The 25,842-nt window shown below is 40.6% G+C and overlaps 1 protein-coding gene across 1 annotated transcript in view; it reads right to left on the reverse strand.

Annotated features, from left to right (window-relative positions):
• Positions 1-5,888, reverse strand: part of ube2e1 (ubiquitin-conjugating enzyme E2E 1) — a 42,481-nt gene extending 36,593 nt beyond the window's left edge. Inside the window, exons 1-3 of the mRNA XM_073821633.1 lie at positions 5,825-5,888; positions 5,049-5,212; positions 1,553-1,603 (exon numbers count right to left, since the gene is read on the reverse strand). Coding sequence (XP_073677734.1) covers positions 1,553-1,603; positions 5,049-5,206 — 209 coding nt within the window. The 5' untranslated portion in view covers positions 5,207-5,212; positions 5,825-5,888. The remainder of the gene's footprint in view (positions 1-1,552; positions 1,604-5,048; positions 5,213-5,824) is intronic.
• Between the last annotated feature and the right edge of the window lie 19,954 nt (positions 5,889-25,842).

Raw genomic sequence — 25,842 nt, forward strand, 5'->3', positions numbered from 1 at the left:
GATATGACTTGCCTTAAAGGGACTTTGCTACAAACAAATTTCTTGATTTTCAAATTTTAGAAAAATTAAGAATTATAACTGCTGAGATGGCAACTACTTGGAAAGCAGCGCTCGCAAAATCGCTAGCCCGACGTCCCAGGGCCATTGTGTTTTCCAGTAGGGCTACCAAAATGTTTGACGGGACTGCCCTCCGGTCTATCTTAAAGTAGAGGGCTCCTGCAGGTCCTTAAAAACTCCTCAATTTAGTTGCATCAAATTTAAGGCCATTAAAAGTTTTAAATATTTTAAATATTATAATAAATTTCTTATTTATAAGGGTCTTACAGTTGGGGACGGAAAGACGAGAATCGTGATAGGGCTAGCCTGGATTAAACTTCAATGTCATTCAATAAAAACATTCTTACTGCACGTTTCAAAGTCAAAACGCCACACAGATGTCTTTATATGTCCTCAGAAACGTGTCATTGGCATTTTCATTTCATGCCTCATAAATAATGTTAATGCTGCTTTGTGTACAGCAGTTACTAGGGAAACCGTAAAGCGCCCCCTCCTGACAGAGAGTTAATGTGAAAGAAGTTGTGCCTTCTAAAAATAGAAACAATTAAGACAGTAATATTTATGTTTTTAATAAATGTAATAAATTATATACTTAATTTATCCCTTTTAAATGGTATAAAGGCTGAAATGCCATTGTATAAGATATTTTGTTTTTGTGTGAACCTGTATCTGAATTATAAATCATGTCATTTTATGGCTTAATATGCTACTGTACATTGTCCAACCCCACTCATACTGTGTTCATTTTACTTGTGCTGCTCTTCAAAATAAAGAAATAGCCTTAAATTGATATTTAAATATTCTGCAGATAAACTAAATAGTGAAATGCCTTCCTTGATATTTGTTTATATTTGTGTATTGAAAACATTATTGATTTGACATTTAGACTCCTATCTGATTTTCTATATTTAAAAAGAAAATTGTCTTTTTTTATTTGGGCTAGTTAAATTAATTTCCGGGCTACCAAATTCTTTAGAGTACCTGCCCGAAGAGCTACCAGAGATTTTGAAATTTTGCGAGCCCTGGAAAGGTTAACCTGAACATGACACTGATGTCCTGCAGCATCAGCCACGCTTTGACCTCTGTGAATCAATTGCATAAACGCACTTCAACATGCAACTGATGCAAACCACAGAAATTAGAGAGCTGGAGGAAACTCTGCCACATCTACAATCCAGACCAGAGTTAAAATGCTGTCACGTTTTACATTGCTTTTGTGATTCATTTGAGTAGAAACCCATGCAATCTTTTCTTCCTTTCTAAGAGAAAGAAGCAGTTTTCAAAGTGACATCTGTCTAAGAGGTGCTTTATACATAGCTACACTATTGACCTTTTGCTTGCAAATCGCACCTTACTTTCGCTAGTGTGACAGCACCTTTTCTGCCTAAGGCAGTATACCCCACATGCAGTTTGTTGCTTTATGCTTCTTTAACCAAACACTGATACTCATTGATGCAACAAGAGAATATGAAAGAAAGCCAAAGCATTTGCTCACCTGCAGTTCGGTGGCGGATCCAACATGATGTCAGCCAGCTCTTTCTGAATCCTGAAAGAAGACACATGATCGAATGATTCACATGAATATCTCTGAACTCTGGCATGCAAATAAATCTACATAAAGTACTGTGGAAACCAAACAACAGCCGACTCAACTCTATGCATTTCTAGGCAATGTAGGATGATGACCAGTCTAGAAGTAGTGCCATTTTTTGTCTAGATGAGCATGTTTGTTCTGTATTTTATCATATTAGTTATAGGTTTTGGAGTTAAGCTCTTTCAAAGTTCAAAACCTCAAATAAAGCACTGACAAGATAACCATGAAGGCATCTACAAATGCAACATCCTGTCCACTAATATGCCTTCATTTGATCATTTTTTGAACGCAGGATTATAATATCATCAGCTGCCAATCCTTTTTGTGCGTTCCTGTGGTCAATGAGAATGGCAGGCTAGCAACCACCAATAAAAAGATATTGTTCCCCAATATATAATATTCATTATGCGTCATGTTGTTCTGCACTGCATGTAATAATTTGTTTTTAACCAATCAAATCAAAGAAGGCTTTACTGTTTACAGAAGCAGAGCTTCAATTCATGTGATGTTTCAATTTTAACAACGAAACTGTAAGTGAAGTAGCGAAACATTTAATATTTGTTAACTGTTTTACAATGGAAATGTTAAACGACCAACGGTAATGACCAGTGACAGACACAAACTACTTTCTTTTTTAAATTACAAATTAAAAAAAATATAGGCTTTCAAGTGATTCATGTAATTAACTGAATGTGACAAGAAACTTTACCAGAGCTGTTTTCAACATATTAGGCATATGATTGAGTGTGGAGTGTTTTAAAACAAAACATTATTTGCAAAAAGAGCGTTTTCTTGACTAAGCATAAACAGTGCTACTGAACTGAAAGGAACTCGCAAATTTAGCAGATTATTGCTGCTGAAAATGGTCAATTATTGTCATGTTTTGGGCTGGAATAATCGGTCGGATTAGTACAGACTAGAAAGAAAGAGTTTGTGGTTGGCCAAACTGAAAAAGGGATTTCCAAGGCAAGAATCTTAAAACCATTTGTGATTGTTCTTGTCATTTACAGTAAGGCAGGTGAAATATTAGGCTAATATCTTCATTGATGTATGGTTTGTTAGGATAGATACAACTATTTGAAAATCTGCAATCTGAGGGTGCAATAAAGACAAAATATTGAGAAAATCACCCTTAAAGTTGTCCAAATTAAGTTCTTAGCAATGCACATTAAGTTTTGATATATTTATGGTAGGGAATTCACGAAATATCTTAATAGAACATGATCTTGACTTAATATCCTAATGTTTTCTAGCAGGGCAGGTGAAATGTTAGGCTAATATCTTAATACTGCTCATTAGTCTTTCTCTATATGATTTAGCAGCTTGCACACCTTCATTGTTTTATTAATATTAAGCACAGACACGGCAGAAGGAATATTATTTGTTGCCGCTTTAAAAGCCACACGGCTCCAATATACTGTTACACACGCATTTTCATTCTCAACTGTTTATGATCATCAGAGAAACATGTGAAATAAGACCTCTATGGAGGTGTGAAAGCGCACCACTGGAAAGGGGGTGGAATGGGGAGCAATAATCGTTTTATCTCGATTACTGTATTTTCACGATCGTTTGAAGATGAAATCGAAACCGAAACTGAATTTCAATTAATTGCACAGCCCTAGAAAAATGTAGATCAAGAATCGTTTTGGAATCGGATCGTGAAGTGCCTGAAGATTCCCACCCCTAAAAACTGGTTTAGCCCTTGTCTAAAAGAAGAAAATGATTTAATTCTCTTAATTATTTGAAATAACCACTGCAGTCATTAAACATTTGCTTATCTTTAAAGGAGTAGTTCACTTTCAGAACAAAAATTTACAGGTAATGTACTCACCCCCGTTGTCATCCAAGATGTTCATGTCTTTCTTTTTTTAAAGGAGAACTCCGGTGTGATATTGACCTAAAGTGTATTGAATCATGATACCGAGTGTGAACGTACCTTGCATATCTCATCTCGGTTTGTGTCCTGCAGTCCGAAATCTGGGGTCAGTTAGCCGATGCTCACAACAGGCTGTCAATGAAAGTCAACAGGGCATCGGAATAGCCATGTAAATAAATCACTGTTTTACGCCATTTACGAGGCACAAAGTAGCTCCACACTTCATTGGTAGACTTCCAAGGGCCCTGACATTTAAAACGAGACATTGAGAACTCAGAAAAAGCACCGGTAGTTTATTTACAAGTAGATTTATACAGACATGTTCCACCAGGAACAGACCGGTCACCGCCATCTTGAATGTAGTCACGATAAGTCGAGCACGAAGGAAACTACAACCTGATACGTTGATAACCTGATAAATTCCTTGGTGCTCGACACTCGACTTATCGTGACTAAGTTCAGGATGGCGGCGACCGGATTTTCTTTTCCAGGTACTGTCTGTATAAATCTTCTTGTAAATAAACTACCGGTGCTTCTTCTGAGTTCTCAATGTCTCGTTTTAAATGTCAGGGCCCTTGGAAGTCTACCAATGAAGTGTGGAGCTACTGTGTGCCTCGTAAATGGCGTAAAACAGTGATTTATTTACATGGCTTTTCCGATGCTCTGTTGACTCTCATAGACAGCCTGTTGTGAGCATCGGCTAACTGACCCCAGATTTCGGACAGCTGGACACAAACCGAGATGAGATACGCAAGGTACGTTCACACTCGGTATCATGATTCAATACACTTTAGGTCAATATCACACCGGAGTTCTCCTTTAACAGTCGTAAGGGAAATTATGTTGTTTTTTTTGAGGAAAACATTTCAGGATATCTCTGCATATAATGAACTTCTATGGTGCCCCCTGAGTTTGAACTTCCAAAATGCAGCTTCAAAGGGCTATAAACGATCACAGTTTAGAAAAAAGGGTCTTATCTAGCAAAATGATGAAAAATACAATTTATATACTTTTTAATCTCAAATGCTGGTCTTGTCTAGCTCGGCAAGACGAGCGTTTGAGATTAAGAAGTATACAAGTTGTAATTGTTTTTAGAAAATAATCAATCGTTTTGCTAGATAAGACCCTTCTTCCTCAGCTGGGATCATTTAGAGCCCTTTGAAGCTACATTTAAACTGCATTTTGGAAGTTCACACTCGGGGGCACCGTAGAAGTCCATTATATGGAGAGAAATCCTCAAATGTTTTCCTTAAAAAACACCATTACTTCACGCCTGAAGAACGAAAGACATGAACATCTTGGATGACAACAGGGCTGATACATGATCTGTAAATTCTTGTTCTGAAGCATTGCTAAATAATTTCACACGGTGCTTCAGTGCCATTGAAAATTCCATTTGACTCCAGTTTCGTTGTACATTCATGCAGAAACCGCTGCCTAAGTGGTTGACTAACTGGGTGCTCCCTCGGCTTTAAGACACGGCCCAGATCTGTCTTCACGCTCGCGGTGCGTCCTCACCTCTTGGCGCTGGTGGAGAGGAGTTTGGAGGTCTTGCTCATGTTGGCTTTGTTGTCTCTCTTTTTCCCAGGTGTGTCTTTCTCCTGCTGCTGATGGGTGGAGGAAGATGAGGAAGAGGAGGATGAACTAGAGCTGGCACGCGAGTCCTCATCCGACATCCCGATCTATGGGAGAGAAGCAGGCACACAAACACTCATTTAGTGAGAACAATGATGCAAAACACTGCGTGGATGTGGACATGTAACACTGTAACGATATATGAATGCAACCGTGTATCGATGTAGTATCAAGTGTACAGGCGCGGGTTTGACCTTTAACTCCAGTTTAACAACACAAAGCGATTCTGCGTGGGATTACTCCGCGTTTCAACAGCAAAAACCGTCTCTAAACGATCGGACGTGAATCCGTCGCTTCGGTTTGACCCGCACAATGTAACGTTAACGCCGAGCTCGGTCCAACCGAATCCGTCCACACGCGATCAATGACACGAGATTAAACCCGAAGGAAGTCGAGCACAAACACGTATAAAACGTCGAGTTCACTAAACTAAAACTTCACCCCGTCCCACAAACGAATCTGAATGGATATGGTAAAAACACAGTAAGTTAAATGTGTCGACAGATCTGTAGGCTCGCAACGTTAGTCTTCATTTACCATCGATGGAGAAATGTTTCGGACCCTCACCGTACAGACAAGAATAAAGGCGTCCTAACGCACCGTTGACGCAAATATAATAGAAATACGAGGTATATTGTACGGTTTAAAGGGTTGTGTACCTCTCTTTGTGTCGGTGTGTGTCCGTGGACGCGCGTGTCTCTCAGAGCGGAAGTGCTGCTGCAGACACACTCACGCGCGCACACACACACAGAGCGCCAGACGACGTTAACAAACGACGCTCAAACACGTAATATCAGTACAAAACGCTCCTTCATCTTACACTAGCTAATTTTTTCACTAAGTTTAGTGATTTGTAATATTTTATAACCCCTTTGCAAAGCCATGTAAATGTATTTTATTTACTATTTAGGCTATTTAATTGTTTTATCTATATTTATTTATTTTCATTATTTATCGCAATATTTTTGATATCTTGATTTTGTAATTCAAATTTAGTTAATATTATGTATATACCTTACAGTTTATGTACTTGCAATTGTATATTTAGAAATTTCTATTTTGGTTCATTTAAAGCCTGTTTCATTTTTTGCTTTTCAATTAAAAAAAATAAATTATGCGAAAACACGCTCCTTCATCTAAAAGCAATTACTGTTTTGTTATAAACTTAATTTATTTTCTTTGTGAATTTTATATTCATAAATGTAAATGTACTAACAACAAACCATTTTCTTGTTTGTTTGTTTGTTTGTTTTTGAAAGAATATAAAAATTACCTAAATACTATTTCATTATCACAAAATAAGAACGCTAGAAGAGCTATTTCATTTTGTAATGACTTTGATTTGCATAATATAATACCCTCAAGTTTTTATGTTTTTGTCCTTTGTTTTTATTTTATTTTTTTCCCATGCTTTTCTCTTGTATCCTTAACACCTTATTTTCAGTTGACATAATGTAGATCCCTGTTACTTTGTATATTATGTGCAAACAATCTGTCAACTCTTTCTTGTATTCTTTCTTGCATTAATAAAAAAAAGAGTTTGAGTGTCAATGGACACAATTATTTCATATGGTTTATGCACATTACACTATTTCGCTTTATTTTGTAGATTTTATATTTTTAATGTTTGAATTATTTTTGCGTGCACATTTAAGCGTGCAAATGGACAATTTAAATCATATATATTTTTTTGGATTATTATTAGTAGTACTTCCGCACATTAGTGTACAATAAATGTACTGTGGATATTGAGGCGAGACAATGTAGGTGAACAGGGTAAAAAATAACTAATAGTTATCACTTTGCTTACCCAGTTGATTGATTACATTGATAATTGAGAACATTTTTTATAGTACAAGTTTTCTAAAATGTTAGGTTGAGGCAATTTTTAATTAAATATGGCTAATTTGCATACATTTCTAGAAAAATGTAAACACTGGATGAAATCAGTTTCAAAATTCTTGTAATTTTTTTATTTTATTTTTTGACATATTAGAGTCAAAAGTGTTTACAGAGGGGATTTTGGGTATCTCATTTCGTCATTTTTGCAATTTTTATGGGGAGAATACTTAAGAATGTCGTATAAAATCAAGCAAATTATGTCTGAACAAATCCCTCTGTAAAAACCTTCAGGATATATATAATTGTTGTGTGTAAGTGCTACTGAAGTGGAGATTTATGGCTCAGTGTAGAAGAAAAAACTCATTTTGAGAAAACAGGCTTTAAAAATATGCATTGTAATTGAAATCTATTGACACAAACAGATAAAGTGCGATAAAAGAAACACTTAACAGTGTCTTTTGGATGTTTTTTAGATGTTTTCTTTCTACTAGTCTAAAAAAACACTTTATAAAAAAACAAAAAGTCTCAAACTTGACAGGTGCATGAAAAAAAATGTGTTTTTGCCTGCAGTGTCTCTTTAACTGACCACCTAAGGACATAAGAAAACTTGTATCTCACATACACAGACTCACTGACCATCTGATGCATAACTGATGCACATGACTTTGTGTGATACACACACATTTGCTGTAAAAGCAGGTGTTTTTAGAAATGCATTCAGTTTAAGATTTAGCATCATGTACATAAACACATTCTCGTGAATACATAGGCTACAGTAAACAGTGCCTAGCAAAAGTATTCATACCCCTTAATATTTTTTCATGTTTTGTAATGTATATTATTAATTATATAGCACCCTTATGTTAACATTTTTCAAATCATTTCTATATCAATCTACACTCCATGCACTATAATGACAAAGCCAAAACAGAACTAAATTATTATTAAAAATATGCATAAGTATTCACACCCTTAACTCAGTACTTAGTTGAAGCACCTTTACAGCCTCAAGTCGTTTTGGGTATGATGCAACAATTTTGCACATCAATATTTGGCAATTATCTGCCATTTTTTGCCTCACCTTTTCACCTCTCAGGCTCTGTCAGCTTGAATGGGGGCAGATGCACATTTTCAGGTTTCTCCAAAAATGTTTAATTGTTTTTTTTTGGCTGGGCCACTCAAGGACATTCACAGAGTTGTCTATAAACCACTCTTGTTGTGTGCTTCGGGTCATTGTCCTGTTGGAAGGTGAACCTTCTGAATGCACTAGACTGGGTTTTTATTAGGGCTCTCTATATTATGGTGCATTGAGCTTTTCTTCTATTCTGACGAGTCCCTCAGTCCCTGCTGCTGAAAAACATCCCCACAGCATGAGACTGCTACCACCACACTTTACTTTTGGGATGGTACTCTGCAGGTGATGAGGAGTCCCTGGTTTCCTTCAAACATGATGCTTGGAATTGCTTCATCAGACCAGAGAATCTTGTTTATCACAATCTGAGGGTCCTTTAGGTGCTTTTTAGCTATTTCAAATGTTCACTGAGGAGAAGAAGAGTCTTGCCACACTCATAAAGCCCAGATCAGTGGAGTATTGCAGTGATGTCTGTCCTTCTGTAAGTTTCTCCCGTCTGCGTATTTGATCATGGAGCTCAGCTAGAGTGACCATCAGGTTCTTGGTCACCAGTCTAGACAAGGCCCTTCTCCATCAATTGCTCAGTTTGGCTGGAAGACCAGCTCTTGGAAGAGTCCTGGTTGTTTCAAACTTCTTCCAGTAAGAGTAACGGAGACTACATGCTTCTGTGAACCTTCAATGCAGCAGAATTTGTTTCTGAACCCTTCCCCAGATGCATAGCTTGATGCCTGTCTCTGCGCTCTACAGGCAGTTTTTTTTTTTTTTTTACCTCAGGGCTTGGTTTTTGCTCTGATGTGCATTTTCAGCTGTGAGACCTTTATTAAGACGTGTGTCATGGGTTAACTTCACTCAAAGTGTAGAAACATCTACAAACAATATGGAAGCATCTGAGCAAAATTTTAACTGTCAGATAAGGGTATGAATACTTGCAATGGAATATTTAAGTTTTTTTATTTTTGCTAAACTTGGTGTATGGAGAGACTGATGTGGAAACAAAGTAATTTGAAGCAGTTTAACATAAAGCAGCAACATAAAATGTAAAAAAAAATGAAGGGGTATTACACACAAACAAGGAAACTTGTAGACACAGCAGAGGACACATAAACACACATTAAAGTACTGATATCTGGATCACTTAGTAACTTACACTTACGTTTTCTTTTAGACATTTAGCAGAAGCTTTTATCCAAAGCAACTTACAAAAGAGGACAATGGAAGCAATCAAAATCAACAAAGGAGCAATAACATGCAAGTGCTATGACAAGTCTCTTATAGCATAACGCAGTACACATATCAAGGTTTTTTAATTATAATTTAATAGATATAAAGAAAATAGATCGAATAAAAAAAAGAAAAAGCAAGCTAGTGTTAGAGGCCTAAAAATAAATAGATAGAATACCAAAAGAACAGAGGAGCTAGTGTTAGTTTTTTTTTCTTCTTCTTCTTTTTTTTTTTTTTTTTTTTTGTTACTAATTTTTTAATAAATTAATAATTTGATGACCTTTTCCCTATAAATACACTATCCATAGTGGACTGCATTTTCAAAAATGTTCCTAAAACATATTAAGTGACTGTTTAACATAATTGTTTATTATCAAAAAGCATTTAAAAGCAAACTTCCTGATTAAACATTAAAGCACACTACTGTGAAAACTGTGCACATTTTCAAAAATATTTTTTATCTCATATTGTGAAAATTATTCATAAAAATGCTTTTTTTGTACTTAAAAATTAGATGCCTACTTTTAGATAAATGAGGCGTACATCAGATGAAAATAGAAACACAAAACCAGTCCTAAATGAAAGAAAACAAGTTACGTGATGATATAGCATAATGAGAGATTTATAAGCAATTGTTTGGAGTCGGGTCATTTTTGACCCGGAAACTGTGTGACTTTTATTTGTATAAAACAAAAGCATTTAAAAGCAAACTTCCTGTAAACATTAAAGCCCACTAGTGTGAGAAACATTTATTTCACATAACTCATATTGTCAAAATTAGTCATAAAAAATGCTTTTTGAAGTGACTGTTTAACACTGTACAATAATTGTTTATCATCTAAAAGTAAACTAAAATATCCCTAAATTTACATTTAAATGTATTAATATTACCAAAAACTAGGCCATTTTGTAAACATTTTGTAAACTTTCTGGTTTCTAACCATCTCTTGAATGTGTAGTTTAACCAAACCTGATTTATCCTTGCCATCAGTCAAGCTTATTAAAAAGTATTTCTCACAGTTTTTCTGGACACAAGGCCTGTGCCATCAACGACAGATACGGAAGTGCTTTACTTCCCTTTCGAGACATATTTATTTGTGCTTGGTTCGTTGTTTTTCATTTGCCTTTTTTGTTTTTTCCTAGTTATAACAAACCTGCCCCCCTTTTCTGAAGGCCTTAATAAACGGTGTGAAAAACTAGTCCTGTCTGGTGTAATGCAAAGATCAGAGGGTCATGTTTGTGATGAAATATCGGCACAGAAACACTAGTGAGAATTCGGTCAGGTTCCTTCCTTATTCATGCAATGATGGCTCGTGATCATCTCACCCACATCATGTGGCTGTTTTATAGGAAACCCCCTCTTATTCCATCTCAGATCTTTGCATAAACACCCCCTCCTCACACTGAGAAAGAGGAAGGTGAGCCGATCTACTTCCTGTCTGTCTGCTGTACAGGCTCTGATGTGATGCTGCGTGGTGGAAGCAGTGCAGGCCGACTGCAGCGTGAGGTCGTGTCTCATGTGGCACACAGGGAAGCGTGCAGAAAATAATCTGATCTGAGTTTCATTGATGTGGGCAACTAGTTTGACTGCTGCTTGCTTGCATTATGAGTTAAACTCAACAGATGCTCCACTTAAAGTCAGTGAGAGATTCTTTAGGTGCCATTGTTGTTTTGAATCACACCTTGCTGATCAATAAATAAACACACTGGCTAATATTAGCTCTTGTTTCAAATTGACAAGAAACTATAGAAATACATACCTTTTGTTTTTATTGATGCTAAAACATACAATTTAGACATATTTCAACGTTTAAAACGTACAAATAGCTACGCATTTTTAGCTAAAAAACGTAAAATATTTACGTGTCTTTCATTTCATTAAGATACTCGTATCAATGCCTTTTTATAATTTTATTTATAAGTGATTTATATTTTTAGCCCCCTTAACCATTACTCCAAAACAAAACCTACCCATTTTATATGCTTAAAGGAACACTCCATTTTTATTTGGAAATAGGCTCATTCTCCAACTCCCCCCGAGTTAATAAGTTGAGTTTTACCGTTTTGAAATCCATTCAGCCGTTCTCCTGTTCTGGCGATATCACTTTTAGCATAGCTTAGCATAGATCATTGAATCCTATTAGACCAATAGCATCGCGTTCAAAAATGACCAACGAGTTTCCATATTTGTCCTATTTAAAACTTGACTCTTCACTGTTAGACATTTCAAAGGGTTTTTACAGTAACTTACTGGCAACACTGTTGTCAGTAAGTTACTGTAATTATGATTTACAGTACCCGGCGCGACGCGACAAAAGACAGTATAGAAACCATTAAAATCCGTGATACTATCCACAATTAATATACTTAATAATTGTTTTTATCTTGTAAAGCACTTTGTGCTACTTTTGTATGAAAAGTGCTATAAAAATAAAGTTTGATTTGATTTAAGTTTAGCTGTGATATGGAGTTGTTGACTCTGTGTACTATGTTAGATTTTGTTTAACACTTAACATGTATTTGATCGACAGTTAATAGGAGCCCATTACCCATATTTGCGAGGGCTAGGTGTTTGCCCTCGGTGCGGAAAAATGAGGCACCGTACAACATACAGGTGTCAAAAGTGCTAAGTGGACAAACTGCTCAGTTCGCAGAGCAGTGCCACAGTTAAACCAGCTTGCTTAATGTTCATACTCTTCATGCCGTTACAAGCTAGCAGAAACTGAGGTAAATTAGCGTCCATTCATACCTTCAATGTCGTGGATAAAACCTTCGATCCAGTTACTGTATCCCTTAATTAATACTGCCCGGGGGATGTTGTAGTTGGTACTGCTCCACATTTTGTATTGTTAATTCAGGCAGACAGGAAAGATTGGTGGTCCACACTGGAGTTTCCATTGCAGCTGAATCTCTGAAGATAGTAGGCGTCAGTCAAACTTCCGGGTTTGTGTACCCCTCAACGGCGTTCGAGTTTTCAAAATGGCCGTCAGGTGAATAAGGCGAAGAGGTGCAGGACAGTAAACTGATGAAGTACAGTAGTACTCTAAGCACGCTGTTTCAGACACGAAGGATAAATTCCTAGCGCAAAATCCTGTTGGTCCAAATGTAAGAAATGAGGAAAAGAATTACCTCGATAGAGTGGCGCCAAAGAGGTCTTTACCGCAAATACAGTAGTATACAGCAATTTTTAAAAATACAGTTAGTCTCTGTATGTGGTGTTTGACATCACAGAAAATTCCCATGATGCAAAGGGAATTACAGTTATTTACTTTAAAGGGAATCTGCTGTTTTATACTGGGTGATATACAGTGAATAACTGTAGAAATTACAGAAATGTCTAACAGTGTTCTGTAGTTATATTGTGTACTAATACCAGCGGAAAATATAAAGCTGTGATTTTCTAGGCCGATAAGATTAGGAACTAGTGGATAGTAACGAATTACATTTACTTCGTTACATTTACTTGAGTAAATTTTTGGGGTAACTACTTTTAGAGTATATTTAAAGATAGGTACTTTTACTCTTACTCAAATACATTTATAGTGAAAAAACGTACTCGGTTACTAACGTAACCTCGGTTCTCTCTAGAGAGGGAACGAGTACTGCGTAAATATCTTACGCTAGGGGAAAATTTTTCTGCGAGATATTGAAGCCAAAAATTATGCTTAATTTTGTAATAATGCATTTCGAAACAGCTCGCGCGCCTATTGGCTGCTCTGCGGCAACTGCAGCAGCCTATAGAGCGAGGCCTGGCGCGACGCCAGATCCAATGGGGGCATTTCGCGCCCACTGCATCACGTCCCGCCAAAAAGGGTGTGGTCTAGGCCTATAAATACCGCTCGCAGGCAGCTATTATCTGGTTTTTCATCATCGAAGCAACCAGAGCGTGCGCATGCACGGCAAGATACGCAGTACTCGTTCCCTCTCTAGAGAGAACCGAGGTTACGTTAGTAACCGAGTACGTTCTCTTACGAGAGGTCTCTCGTACTGCGTAAGTATCTTACGCTAGGGGACCCAGTGCAAAACGCTGATAGCATCAGGTCAGACAACACTGATTATCTAGACTGACAGCAGCCTGGCCTGTAAGGCGGGAACCTCCAGGTTGTAAAACCTTATAAATGTAGACGGAGAGGCCCAGCCCGCCGCCGTACAAATATCTTGCAAGGCAATCCCACTCGACCAGGCCCACGATGAGGCCACGCCCCTCGTGGAATGTGCTCTGACACCCAGCGGGCACTGCATGCCCTTGGAAGCATATGCCAGCGCAATAGCATCAACTATCCATCTGGATAGGCTCTGTTTCGACGCGGCCAGTCCCTTGGGACGCCCATAAAACGAAACAAAAAGCTGTTCTGTCTGCCTAAAAGCAGACGAGCGAGACACGTAAGCTCGTAATGCCCTGACTGGGCATAGGAGGCTCGCGTTCGTTTCCTCATCAGTGACCGGTAGGGCTGACAGAGCGATGACCTGTGCCCTAAACGGTGTGTTGAGGGATTTTGGAACGTAACCATGCTTGGGTTTGAGTATGCCTTTAGAGTCATTAGGTCCAAACTCCATGCACGTCGCGCTCACAGAGAGTGTGTGCAAATCCCCTATGCGCTTCACTGAAGTGAGAGCCAGCAGAAACACAGTCTTAAGAGACAGGTATTTCAGATCAATCGTCTGCAGAGGCTCGAATGGTCCACCTTTCATGGCTTCTAGTACCACAGAAAGGTCCCATACGGGGACTGAGGGAGGTCTGGGGGGATTCAGTCTTCTAACTCCCCTCAGGAAGCGAATGACTAAATCGTTCCTTCCTATTGACTGACCTAGCGTTGTCGAAAACGCTGTTATGGCCGCCACATAGACTTTGAGCGTGGACGGGGTTCTGCCCTTGTCCAGCAGCTCTTGTAGAAAGGAAAGCACCTCCGTCACACCACAGTCAGTGGGTGATGAGCCGCGGGCTGCGCACCAACCCGAAAACACAGACCATTTTGAGGAATAGAGCCGTCTCGTAGAAGGGGCTCTAGCCTGCGTGATCGTGTTTAATACTCCTTTAGGGAGTTCATCATATATTCGCTGGTGGCCCAGACATGAAGGGACCACAGCTCTGGGTGAGGATGCCAAATCGAGCCGCTGGCCTGAGAGAGAAGGTCTCTCCTCACTGGTATCGGCCACGGGGCAGTGCTCGTCAGCTGCATCAGCGCTGGGAACCAGGGCTGGTTTTCCCAAAACGGCGCTACCAGCAGTATTGAACATCCCTAGACCCTCTCTATCACCTGAGGTAGGAGAGAGACGGGGGGAAACGCATAGAGATGACGGCGGGGCCATACGTGGGCCAGCGCGTCCCTGCTTTTGGAGAAAAATTCCAGACAGTGAGCGTTGTTCAGAGACGCGAACAGGTCTACTTCCGCTCTGCCGAATTTCTTCCACAGTAGTTGTACTGTCTGTGGGTGTAGAGACCATTCGCCTGCTGGAACGTTGTTCCTGGACAGTCTGTCTGGCCCTATGTTTAGGAGCCCCGGCACATGCGCTGCTTTCAATGAGCGCAGGTTGCGCTGAGCCCATACCAGGAGGCGTTCTGCAAGCCTGTATAGGTTTCTGGACCTGAGACCGCCCTGGCGATTTATGTAGGACACCACTGACATGTTGTCCGAGCGGACTAGTACATGGTTTTCCTTTATTTGGGGACAGAAGCGCGTCAGCGCGTTCTCTACTGCCAGCATTTCGAGGCAGTTGATATGCAGGAGCTTTTCCCGTTCTGACCACTGGCCAAAAGACGGTCTGCCCTCGAGCAGAGCCCCCCATCCCGAGGTGGACGCGTCCGTAGACACCACTTTTATTCTCGAGGAAGTCCCCAGGCTTACACCTGACTGGTACCAGTCGACTACTTTCCACGGTTTCAGGGCTGTGACACATTTCTGATTGACCGTGAGACGAAGCCGACCGGACGCCCATGCTTGACGCGGAACGCGCGCTTTCAACCAGAACGGCAGTGGGCACATGCGGAGCAGACCCAGCTGGAGAACTGATGACGCTGAGGCCATGAGACCCAGCATTTTCTGAAACTTCTTGAGCGGGACGGACGCGCCGCAGCGGAACGAGCCCGCTGTGCGCAGAATGTCTGCCGCGCGCTGTGGTGATAGCCGCGCTATCATTGACAGCGAGTCTAATTCTGTGCCCAGGAAGGAAGTCTTCTGACTGGGAGACAGAGAGCTCTTCGCCCAATTGACCCTGAGACCCAAATTCTCGAGGTGATCGAGTAACATGGTCGTGTGCTCCACGAGCACTGAGCGAGATTGTGCTAGAATCAGCCAATCGTCCAAATAGTTCAGTATGCGCACGCCTTTCAGTCTGAGAGGAACGAGCGCTGCGTCCATGCACTTCGTAAATGTACGGGGTGCCTGGGACAAACCGAACGGCAGGACTGTGTACTGATATGCCTGGCCCTCGAAGGCGAATCTCAAAAACCGCCTGTGACGTGACGCTATCTGTATTTGAAAATACGCGTCTTTCAGATCCACTGACACGAACCAGTCTCCTTGGCGAACTTGCGCCAGGATTTTTCTGGTCGTGAGCATCCTGAACCGACGCTTCACCAGCGCTTTGTTCAGTTGCCTTAGATCTAGTATGGGTCTGAGACCCCCGTCTTTTTTCGGTACCAGGAAATATCTGCTGTACAGCCCTCCTTCGCTCTGAGCTTGAGAAAGGGGCTCTATGACCCCTTTGCTCAATAGTTTCGCCACTTCGGCTCGAAGCAGGTGTGCTGCTTCTGTCTGCATCGTGGTCTCGACGCGCGCTGTATAGCGGCGCAGGCGTCGGTGAAACTGTAGCGAGTAGCCTCCTTTTATAATGTCCAGCACCCATTTTGAAACCCCTGGAAGCTTTTCCCATGCGTTTGCATGAATAGCTAGAGGTTGAATACGAAGCACGCTCCATTCGTTCAGTAACGGAGTGGTTTCGGTGTGCTGTGGCACAAGAGACGTGCTTGTGACATTCGGGGCGCGGGCGCTGATAGCGGGAACTATTATGTCTGTGTGTGGATGTGGTTGTGTGGCAACAGGCACATTTAACACACTGCAAACACCGTTCGCCTGCATAGAGCGAATGCACGCTGGTTTCGTTTTTACAGAAACCGTGTGACGTGCATAATGTGGTGTCTGTGGGCACTGTGAAGTGGGCACGTTTACCACATGTGAAGCGCAATCGATCTGAGTCGATTTTATGTGCGCGAGACCTGTGTGACAGGCTGTGCTTGTGTGTAGAGATGGGCACTGGGTAGTGGGCATTCTTACTACACGTGAAACACCATCGGCCGTGGCCGGGACACCAGAAAATACACTCTATTGGGGGTTTATCTGGGTAGCCGTCAGAACGACTTTTGTGTGCAGGCAAACGGGCGACGGAGCCGGTTTGTTGGCTGCAGAAAACACTGGAACAGTCACATTTTCTGGAACTGGACGAGCAAATAACTTTGGTGGGGGTCCGGCGACAGCGGGACTCGTACACCGTCGTTTTCCTAGTTGTGCTAGGACGACTTCGGAGGCTCAGGTTTCAACTCAATCCTGGGCCGCGGGCCGCGTCCGGCGGGGTGGCGGCCAGACGAGCGTGAACACGGTCTTGCGCCTTGAGCCTGACAGAAGATCCGAATAGGCCAGCGGGTGAGAGCGGCGCGTCGAGAAACGCAGTACGCTCAGACTCAGACATGTCAGAAAGCGTTAGCCACAGGTGCCTCTCAGCAACGGTGAGAGGCCACGTTACGCAGCGCTGACGCGGCTTGGCGGCGGCGAAAGCGCGGCGGAGCAGGTTTGACGTCTGACGGCAAGCTTTAGAGGGGAGGGCCGACTTAGCACGCCGTCCAGTGGAGGGCAGACATAAGTGGGCTGCTATCGCCTCTTTGACCGGCGGTAGAGAGAGGTATCCTCTATTCTCGGCGTCGTCCACTGTGGAGAACGCCAAAGAAGTGGATGGACGCACTCTCGCTGAGCAGCATGCGCGTTCCCCTTTTGGCGGGAAACGGGAATCCTCTTCCTCCTTCATGGCCCCCTCGTCAGCGGCGTCGATGGAAGCGGTGGCAGACAGCGGCCGCTTTACGTCCGGAACAGAGGCTGACGAGGTCGGTGAAGCAGGCGGGCGAACCGGCGAGCTTTGTCGGCTGGGGGAAGGATCCGGGGCCCGCTGGGCACGGCGCTTTTTTACGGCGCGACACCGCGGCGGGCGGGGGAGCAGTCTCACTGAAGAAGGCCAGGCGAGTCCTCAGAGTCGCCATTGGCATCTGCACGAGCCGCAGGAAGGCATCTTTAAAAAGACGCTTTGCTCTTTTTAGAGAAACAGATTATAAAGGATATGGGCGCCGGAAAGCGCAGCAGGAAGGCAAGGAAGGCGGCGCGGCCAGCAGCTTCAGTGGCTCGTCCCGCTGAGATGCTCTCGATCGACGGCGCGGCTTCTTCTCCAGCTCCAGCGATGCGTGTGCTTCACTTGAAGGATGAAAAATCAGATAATAGCTGCCTGCGAGCGGTATTTATAGGCCTAGACCACGCCCTTTTTCGCTGTTTTCAAGCTGTTTCGCCTATGTCTGTATGCTGCTGCAACGCGTTTTACATTATTACAAAATTAAGGATAATTTTTGGCTTCAATATCTCGCAGAAAAGGATTTCCCCCTAGCGTAAGATACTTACGCAGTACGAGAGACCTCTCGTAAGAGAACTTTACTTTTACTTCGCTACATTTGATGGCGTTCCTCCGTTACTGTCCTCAGAAACGTGTCGTTGGAATTTTCATTTCATGTCTGATAAAACTGCGTTAATACTACTGTGTATACAGCTGTTACTATGGAAACCGTAATATTTCAGCGCTCCTAAAGCGCCCCCTCGTGACAGAGAATGAATTTTTCATTTCCAATACATTTTTTCAGCTGTTTATGGTCAAATGATTGCAATTATCGACCCATGTTTTTATGCAGCAAACACAGAGTTGTAAATGTAAAAAGTTAAGGTGCCTTCTAAAAATCTAAACAAGTACAGTAATATTTATGTTTTAAATAAATATAATAAATTATATACTCAATTTATCCCTTTTAATGTTATAAAGGATGAAATACCATAGTGAAACATGTTTTGTTTTTGTGTGAAACTGTATCTGAATTTTAAATCATGCCATTTTATGGCTTAATATTCTACTTTACATTGTCCAATCCCATTACTGTTTATTTTACTTTTGCAGATCTTAAAAAGGGTTATGAATTGCTTTAAATCAATATTTAGAAATTCTGCAGATACACTAAATGAAATAAATATAATGAAATAAATTTACTTCCTTGATATTTGTTTATATTTGTGTATTAAAAATATGTTTGATTAGACTATCTGATTTTCTAAAAAAAAAAAGGTCTTTTTTTATTTGGGCTAGTTAAATTAATTTTCGGGCTACCAAAATCTAAAGAGTACCTGCCCGAAGGGCTACCAGAAATTTTACAATTTTGCGAGCCCATATATAAACACCTCAGTCTATGTTTTCAAGGAGAGGTGTGCGGAAGCTTTCCAAACAGTTTGAAATTCAGGGTCTTCACTTCATATCAATCAGATCAGAAGTAACTAGTAACTAGCTACTTGAGTACTTTTTCCATCGGATACTTTTTTACTCTTACTCAAGTAACTATTAAGATTGTTACTTTTACTCTTACATGAGTAAATATTTCCATAAGTACTTGTACTTTTACTTGAGTACAGATTTTTGGGTACTCTACCCACCTCTGGGAACTACACTCATCCGGTTTAATAGTCAAGGAAGTTTGCTGCCGTAACATGGCCGAAGCAGGTGCAGTAATATCATGCATAAGCTATGCTAAAAGAGGCCAGAACAGGAGAATGGCTGAATGGATTTCAAAACAGTAAAACTCAATTTATGAACTCAGAGGGAGTTGGAGAATGAGTCTATTTCCAAAAAAAGTGGAGTGTTCCTTTAAACACTCGTTATTTTAGGTTGACAGCTTATAAAAACGTAGTTCTGTGTTTTTTAGCTTGTTTACTGTACACATTGTCTCATAGCAGCTTTTAGACATTGTTCTGTTTTTTTGTTGTAAGTCAGAAATGACAAGGAGTCCGCTTGCCGCAATACAAAGTCAATGGAGAGAGTGTTGGTTCCGGTGTGGGCGTGGCCTAAATGCGCTCTGTCTCTATGCAACAAAGTTTCAAAAATCAGTATTCTACACTGCTGTCATGTTTAATGCTTTCATGTCAGACTAAAGCGTACACAGCTCCACGTTTTGTTTCTCTCTTGTTTGTTTCTCTCTTTGTAAATAATACAGAAAAACAAATGCAATTTCTACATTAAATCATTTAGTTCAGGCAAGAGTTAAAAAAATTGTAATTTCAATATTATACTGCAAAAAATGCTTTCTTACTTTCATTTTCTGTCTTGTTTCCAGCCAAAATATAAAAAAAATCTTAAATATCTTAAATCAAGAAGGATTTTCTAAACTAACTTTCAGAAAATACTACTCAAAATTAAGTGTTTTTGCTTGAAACAAGCAAAATAATCTGCCAATGGGGTAAGAAAAATAATCTTGTTTTCGGTTTGAAATAAAATTATTTGTCTTAAACCATTGACAGATTATTTTGCTTGTTCTAAGCAAAAACTCACTTAATTTTGACTTTTTTTTTTTTTTTCTGAAAACAAGAAAAATGTTTTTACTCGTCTTGATTTAAGAATATTATTTTTAGATATTTTGGCTGGAAACAAGATAAAAATCTAAGTAAGAAAAGCCTTTTATTTAGCAGTGTAGTACTGTGAGTAATGTGAACTTATAAGTCATGCACATGGGCATGAATAATTAATAAGGGTACATTTTCAGCTGTTTTCAAGATGTATTTACATTGTTTTATGGTTGCTTTTGTTGTTAGGTTAAGTAACTTTTAACATCTAGCATCTAACATCTCCATTCATACTCAAAAACGATCCACTGATTGTTACCGTCATTGTGTATGATATCTGCGCATTAACGCAGGTATCTGCGTTAATATGGCTAGTAACTACATTGAGTCAACATAAAACCTTAAAAACAATAAGAAGCCATCTATTTGCTTACGTACATGTTTGTGAGTGAACCACATGCTTTAATAGCATTTGTTTTTTGTTTTTACAAACTGTGGCTGAGTGAACTTAAAATAATTAAGTAGAAATGACTCATCAAACTCTAATTGCATGTTAAGTTTACTTATTTCCTTTGCTAATTTTACTTAAATTAGTAGATTTAACAAAATGTGCGTGCAAAAACTTGCCAAATAAAAATGAAGTAAATTAATTAGTTGTTTTGTTCAGTGTAGTCTGTGGGAGCCTGGAGATAATAAAGAAATACAGATCTGGGATTGCTGTGTGAAGGGAATAAATTTGAATGTGTTTTAAGGGCACTTAATGCCTGTCTCGTTTTTAAAGGTTTTTTCCTCTCTCTTTTTTCCATCATGGTCTTTATTTACTTTCCGAGGCAGTTTGGCAGAAATGACAGCATGTGGGTAAAGATGGGCCTGTGAATACAGCTTTGCTTATTTGGGTCGTTTTTAGGAAACAGCTCCATTTTGTGGCCAAAAATGTCAGGATTAAATTTATCATTTGAAAATGTTACTGCCTGAGCCTTCAATCCCATCACAGTGTGTCTGGAACTCATATAATTGTAATTAAGTTGGCTTGAGTTGGCCAATTCACTGAAATGCTATTGAAACTTACAGTTATTATTATTCTTACATTTCTGACTGCTCCTCCTCCTAGAGCTTCAACTCTACAAACTCCAAACTCAGGCCAGATCTTCAGACTGATCTGACTCCAGCTGCTGGATCTTTTCTAACTGATCGGACTTACGGTTCTCATAAAAATGACGATTAAAACGAGGAAAAATCCCATAGACTTACATTGATCAACACTATTCAAACTCCAACTGACAAAACTCCCACAATCCCTTGAGACTCAATCAAACTGCCCTTCTGTGTTATATTTCTAATACATTTAAACTCATTCAAACTCATTTAATATTCATGTAATATCTATCTATCAATCTATCTATCTATCTGTAACTAAAATCATGCTAGAAACATGCTAACAACATGTTAATTAGGTTAGAAACATGCTATCAACATGCTAATCCTGCTAGAAACATGCTAACAACATACTAATTAGGTTAGAAACATGCTATCAACATGCTAATCATGCTAGAAACATGCTAACAACATGTTAATTAGGTTAGAAACATGCTATCAACATGTTAATCATTCTATAAACATACTAACAACATGCTAATTAGGTTAGAAACATGCTATCAACATGCTAATCATGCTAGAAACATGCTAACAACATGTTAATCATTCTATAAACATACTAACAACATGCTAATTAGGTTAGAAACATGCTAACAACATGTTAATCATGCTAGAAACATCTAACAACATGCTAATTAGGTTAGAAACATGCTATCAACATGCTAATCATGCTAGAAACATGTTAACAACATGTTAATCATTCTATAAACATACTAACAACATGCTAATTAGGCTAGAAACATGTTAACGACATGTTAATCATACTAGAAACATGCTAACAACATGTTAATTAGGTTAGAAACATGCTATCAACATGCTAATCATGCTAGAAACATGCTAACAACATACTAATTAGGTTAGAAACATGCTATCAACATGCTAATCATGCTAGAAACATGCTAACAGCATACTAATTAGGTTAGAAACATGCTATCAACATGCTAATCATGCTAGAAACATGCTAACAGCATGTTAATTAGGTTAGAAACATGCTATCAACATGTTAATCATTCTATAAACATACTAACAACATGCTAATTAGGTTAGAAACATGCTATCAACATGCTAATCATGCTAGAAACATGCTAACAACATGTTAATCATTCTATAAACATACTAACAACATGCTAATTAGGTTAGAAACATGCTAACAACATGTTAATCATGCTAGAAACATGCTAACAACATGTTAATTAGGTTAGAAACATGCTATCAACATGCTAATCATTCTATAAACATACTAACAACATGCTAATTAGGTTAGAAACATGCTATCAACATGCTAATCATGCTAGAAACATGCTAACAACATGTTAATCATTCTATAAACATACTAACAACATGCTAATTAGGTTAGAAACATGCTAACAACATGTTAATCATGCTAGAAACATGCTAACAACATGTTAATTAGGTTAGAAACATGCTATCAACATGCTAATCATGTTAGAAACATGCTAACAACATGTTAATCTTTCTATAAACATACTAACTACATGTTAATTAGGTTAGAAACATGCTAACAACATGTTAATCTTTCTATAAACATACTAACAACATGCTAATTAGGTTAGAAACATGCTAACAACATGTTAATCATGCTAGACCCTGCTGAAAAAAACAGCATATGCTGGTTAGGTATGTTTTGGTGCTGGGATGCTGGTTTTAGCTGGTTTATGCTGGTTTATGCTGGTCATGTTGCTGGTTAATGCTGGTCCTTTGCTGGTTTATGCTGGTTTATGCTGGTCCTTTGCTGGTTTATGCTGGTCCCTTGCTGGTTTATGCTGGTCCTTTGCTGGTTTATGCTGGTCCCTTGCTGGTTAATGCTGGTCCTTTGCTGGTTTATGCTGGTCCCTTGCTGGTTAATGCTGGTCCTTTGCTGGTTTATGCTGGTCCTTTGCTGGTTTATGCTGGTCCCTTGCTGGTTTATGCTGGTCCTTTGCTGGTTTATGCTGGTCCCTTGCTGGTTTATGCTGGTCCTTTGCTGGTTTATGCTGGTCCCTTGCTGGTTTATGCTGGTCCTTTGCTGGTTTATGCTGGTCCCTTGCTGGTTAATGCTGGTCCTTTGCTGGTTTATGCTGGTCCCTTGCTGGTTTTTGCTGGTTAATGCTGGTCCTTTGCTGGTTTATGCTGGTCCCTTGCTGGTTAATGCTGGTCCCTTGCTGGTTTATGCTGGTCCCTTGCTGGTTTATGCTGGTCCTTAGCTGGTTTATGCTGGTCCTTAGCTGATTTTTGCTGGTTTATGCTGGTCCTTTGCTGGTTTATGCTGGTTTATGCTGGTCCTTTGCTGGTTTATGCTGGTCCTTTGCTGGTTTATGCTGGTCCCTTGCTGGTTTATGCTGGTCCTTTGCTGGTTTATGCTGGTCATGTTGCTGGTTAATGCTGGTCCTTTGCTGGTTTATGCTGGTCCCTTGCTGGTTTATGCTGGTCCTTTGCTGGTTTATGCTGGTCCCTTGCTGGTTTATGCTGGTCCTTTGCTGGTTTATGCTGGTCCCTTGCTGGTTTATGCTGGTCCTTTGCTGGTTTATGCTGGTCCCTTGCTGGTTTATGCTGGTCCTTTGCTGGTTTATGCTGGTCCCTTGCTGGTTTATGCTGGTCCTTTGCTGGTTTATGCTGGTCCCTTGCTGGTTAATGCTGGTCCTTTGCTGGTTTATGCTGGTCCCTTGCTGGTTTTTGCTGGTTTATGCTGGTCATGTTGCTGGTTTATGCTGGTCCCTTGCTGGTTTATGCTGGTCCTTTGCTGGTTTATGCTGGTCCCTTGCTGGTTTATGCTGGTCCTTTGCTGGTTTATGCTGGTCCCTTGCTGGTTTATGCTGGTCCTTTGCTGGTTTATGCTGGTCCCTTGCTGGTTAATGCTGGTCCTTTGCTGGTTTATGCTGGTCCCTTGCTGGTTTATGCTGGTCCCTTGCTGGTTTATGCTGGTCCTTAGCTGGTTTTTGCTGGTTTATGCTGGTCCTTTGCTGGTTTATGCTGGTCCTTTGCTGGTTTATGCTGGTCCTTTGCTGGTTTATGCTGGTCCCTTGCTGGTTAATGCTGGTCCTTTGCTGGTTTTTGCTGGTTTATGCTGGTCCTTTGCTGGTTTATGCTGGTCCCTTGCTGGTTTATGCTGGTCCTTTGCTGGTTTATGCTGGTCCCTTGCTGGTTTATGCTGGTCCTTTGCTGGTTTATGCGGGTCCCTTGCTGGTTAATGCTGGTCCTTTGCTGATTTATGCTGGTCCCTTGCTGGTTTATGCTGGTCCTTTGCTGGTTTATGCTGGTCCCTTGCTGGTTAATGCTGGTCCTTTGCTGGTTTATGCTGGTCCCTTGCTGGTTTATGCTGGTCCCTTGCTGGTTTATGCTGGTCCTTAGCTGGTTTTTGCTGGTTTATGCTGGTCCTTCGCTGGTTTATGCTGGTCCTTTGCTGGTTTATGCTGGTCCTTTGCTGGTTTATGCTGGTCCCTTGCTGGTTAATGCTGGTCCTTTGCTGGTTTTTGCTGGTTTATGCTGGTCCTTTGCTGGTTTATGCTGGTCCCTTGCTGGTTTATGCTGGTCCTTTGCTGGTTTATGCTGGTCCCTTACTGGTTTATGCTGGTCCTTTGCTGGTTTATGCTGGTCCCTTGCTGGTTAATGCTGGTCCTTTGCTGGTTTATGCTGGTCCCTTGCTGGTTTTTGCTGGTTAATGCTGGTCCTTTGCTGGTTTATGCTGGTCCCTTGCTGGTTAATGCTGGTCCTTTGCTGGTTTATGCTGGTCCCTTGCTGGTTTATGCTGGTTTATGCTGGTCCTTAGCTGGTTTATGCTGGTCCTTAGCTGGTTTTTGCTGGTTTATGCTGGTCCTTTGCTGGTTTATGCTGGTCCTTTGCTGGTTTATGCTGGTCCTTTGCTGGTTTATGCTGGTTTATGCTGGTCCTTTGCTGGTTTATGCTGGTCCTTTGCTGGTTTATGCTGGTCCCTTGCTGGTTTATGCTGGTCCTTTGCTGGTTTATGCTGGTCATGTTGCTGGTTAATGCTGGTCCTTTGCTGGTTTATGCTGGTCCCTTGCTGGTTAATGCTGGTCCTTTGCTGGTTTATGCTGGTCCCTTGCTGGTTAATGCTGGTCCTTTGCTGGTTTATGCTGGTCCCTTGCTGGTTTTTGCTGGTTTATGCTGGTCATGTTGCTGTTTTATGCTGGTCCCTTGCTGGTTTATGCTGGTCCTTTGCTGGTTTATGCTGGTCCCTTGCTGGTTTTTGCTGGTTTATGCTGGTCATGTTGCTGGTTTATGCTGGTCCCTTGCTGGTTTATGCTGGTCCTTTGCTGGTTTATGCTGGTCCCTTGCTGGTTTATGCTGGTCCTTTGCTGGTTTATGCTGGTCCCTTGCTGGTTTATGCTGGTCCTTTGCTGGTTTATGCTGGTCCCTTGCTGGTTAATGCTGGTCCCTTGCTGGTTTATGCTGGTCCCTTGCTGGTTTATGCTGGTCCTTAGCTGGTTTATGCTGGTCCTTAGCTGGTTTATGCTGGTCCCTTGCTGGTTAATGCTGGTCCTTTGCTGGTTTTTGCTGGTTTATGCTGGTCCTTTGCTGGTTTATGCTGGTCCCTTGCTGGTTTATGCTGGTTTATGCTGGTCCTTGACCAGCAACATGACCAGCATAAACCAGCAAAGGACCAGCATAAACCAGCAAAGGACCAGCTAAAACCAGCATCCCAGCACCAAAACATACCTAACCAGCATATGCTGTTTTT

This window comes from Garra rufa, chromosome 17 (assembly GCF_049309525.1).
Source record: "Garra rufa chromosome 17, GarRuf1.0, whole genome shotgun sequence".
Lineage (NCBI taxonomy): Eukaryota > Metazoa > Chordata > Actinopteri > Cypriniformes > Cyprinidae > Garra > Garra rufa.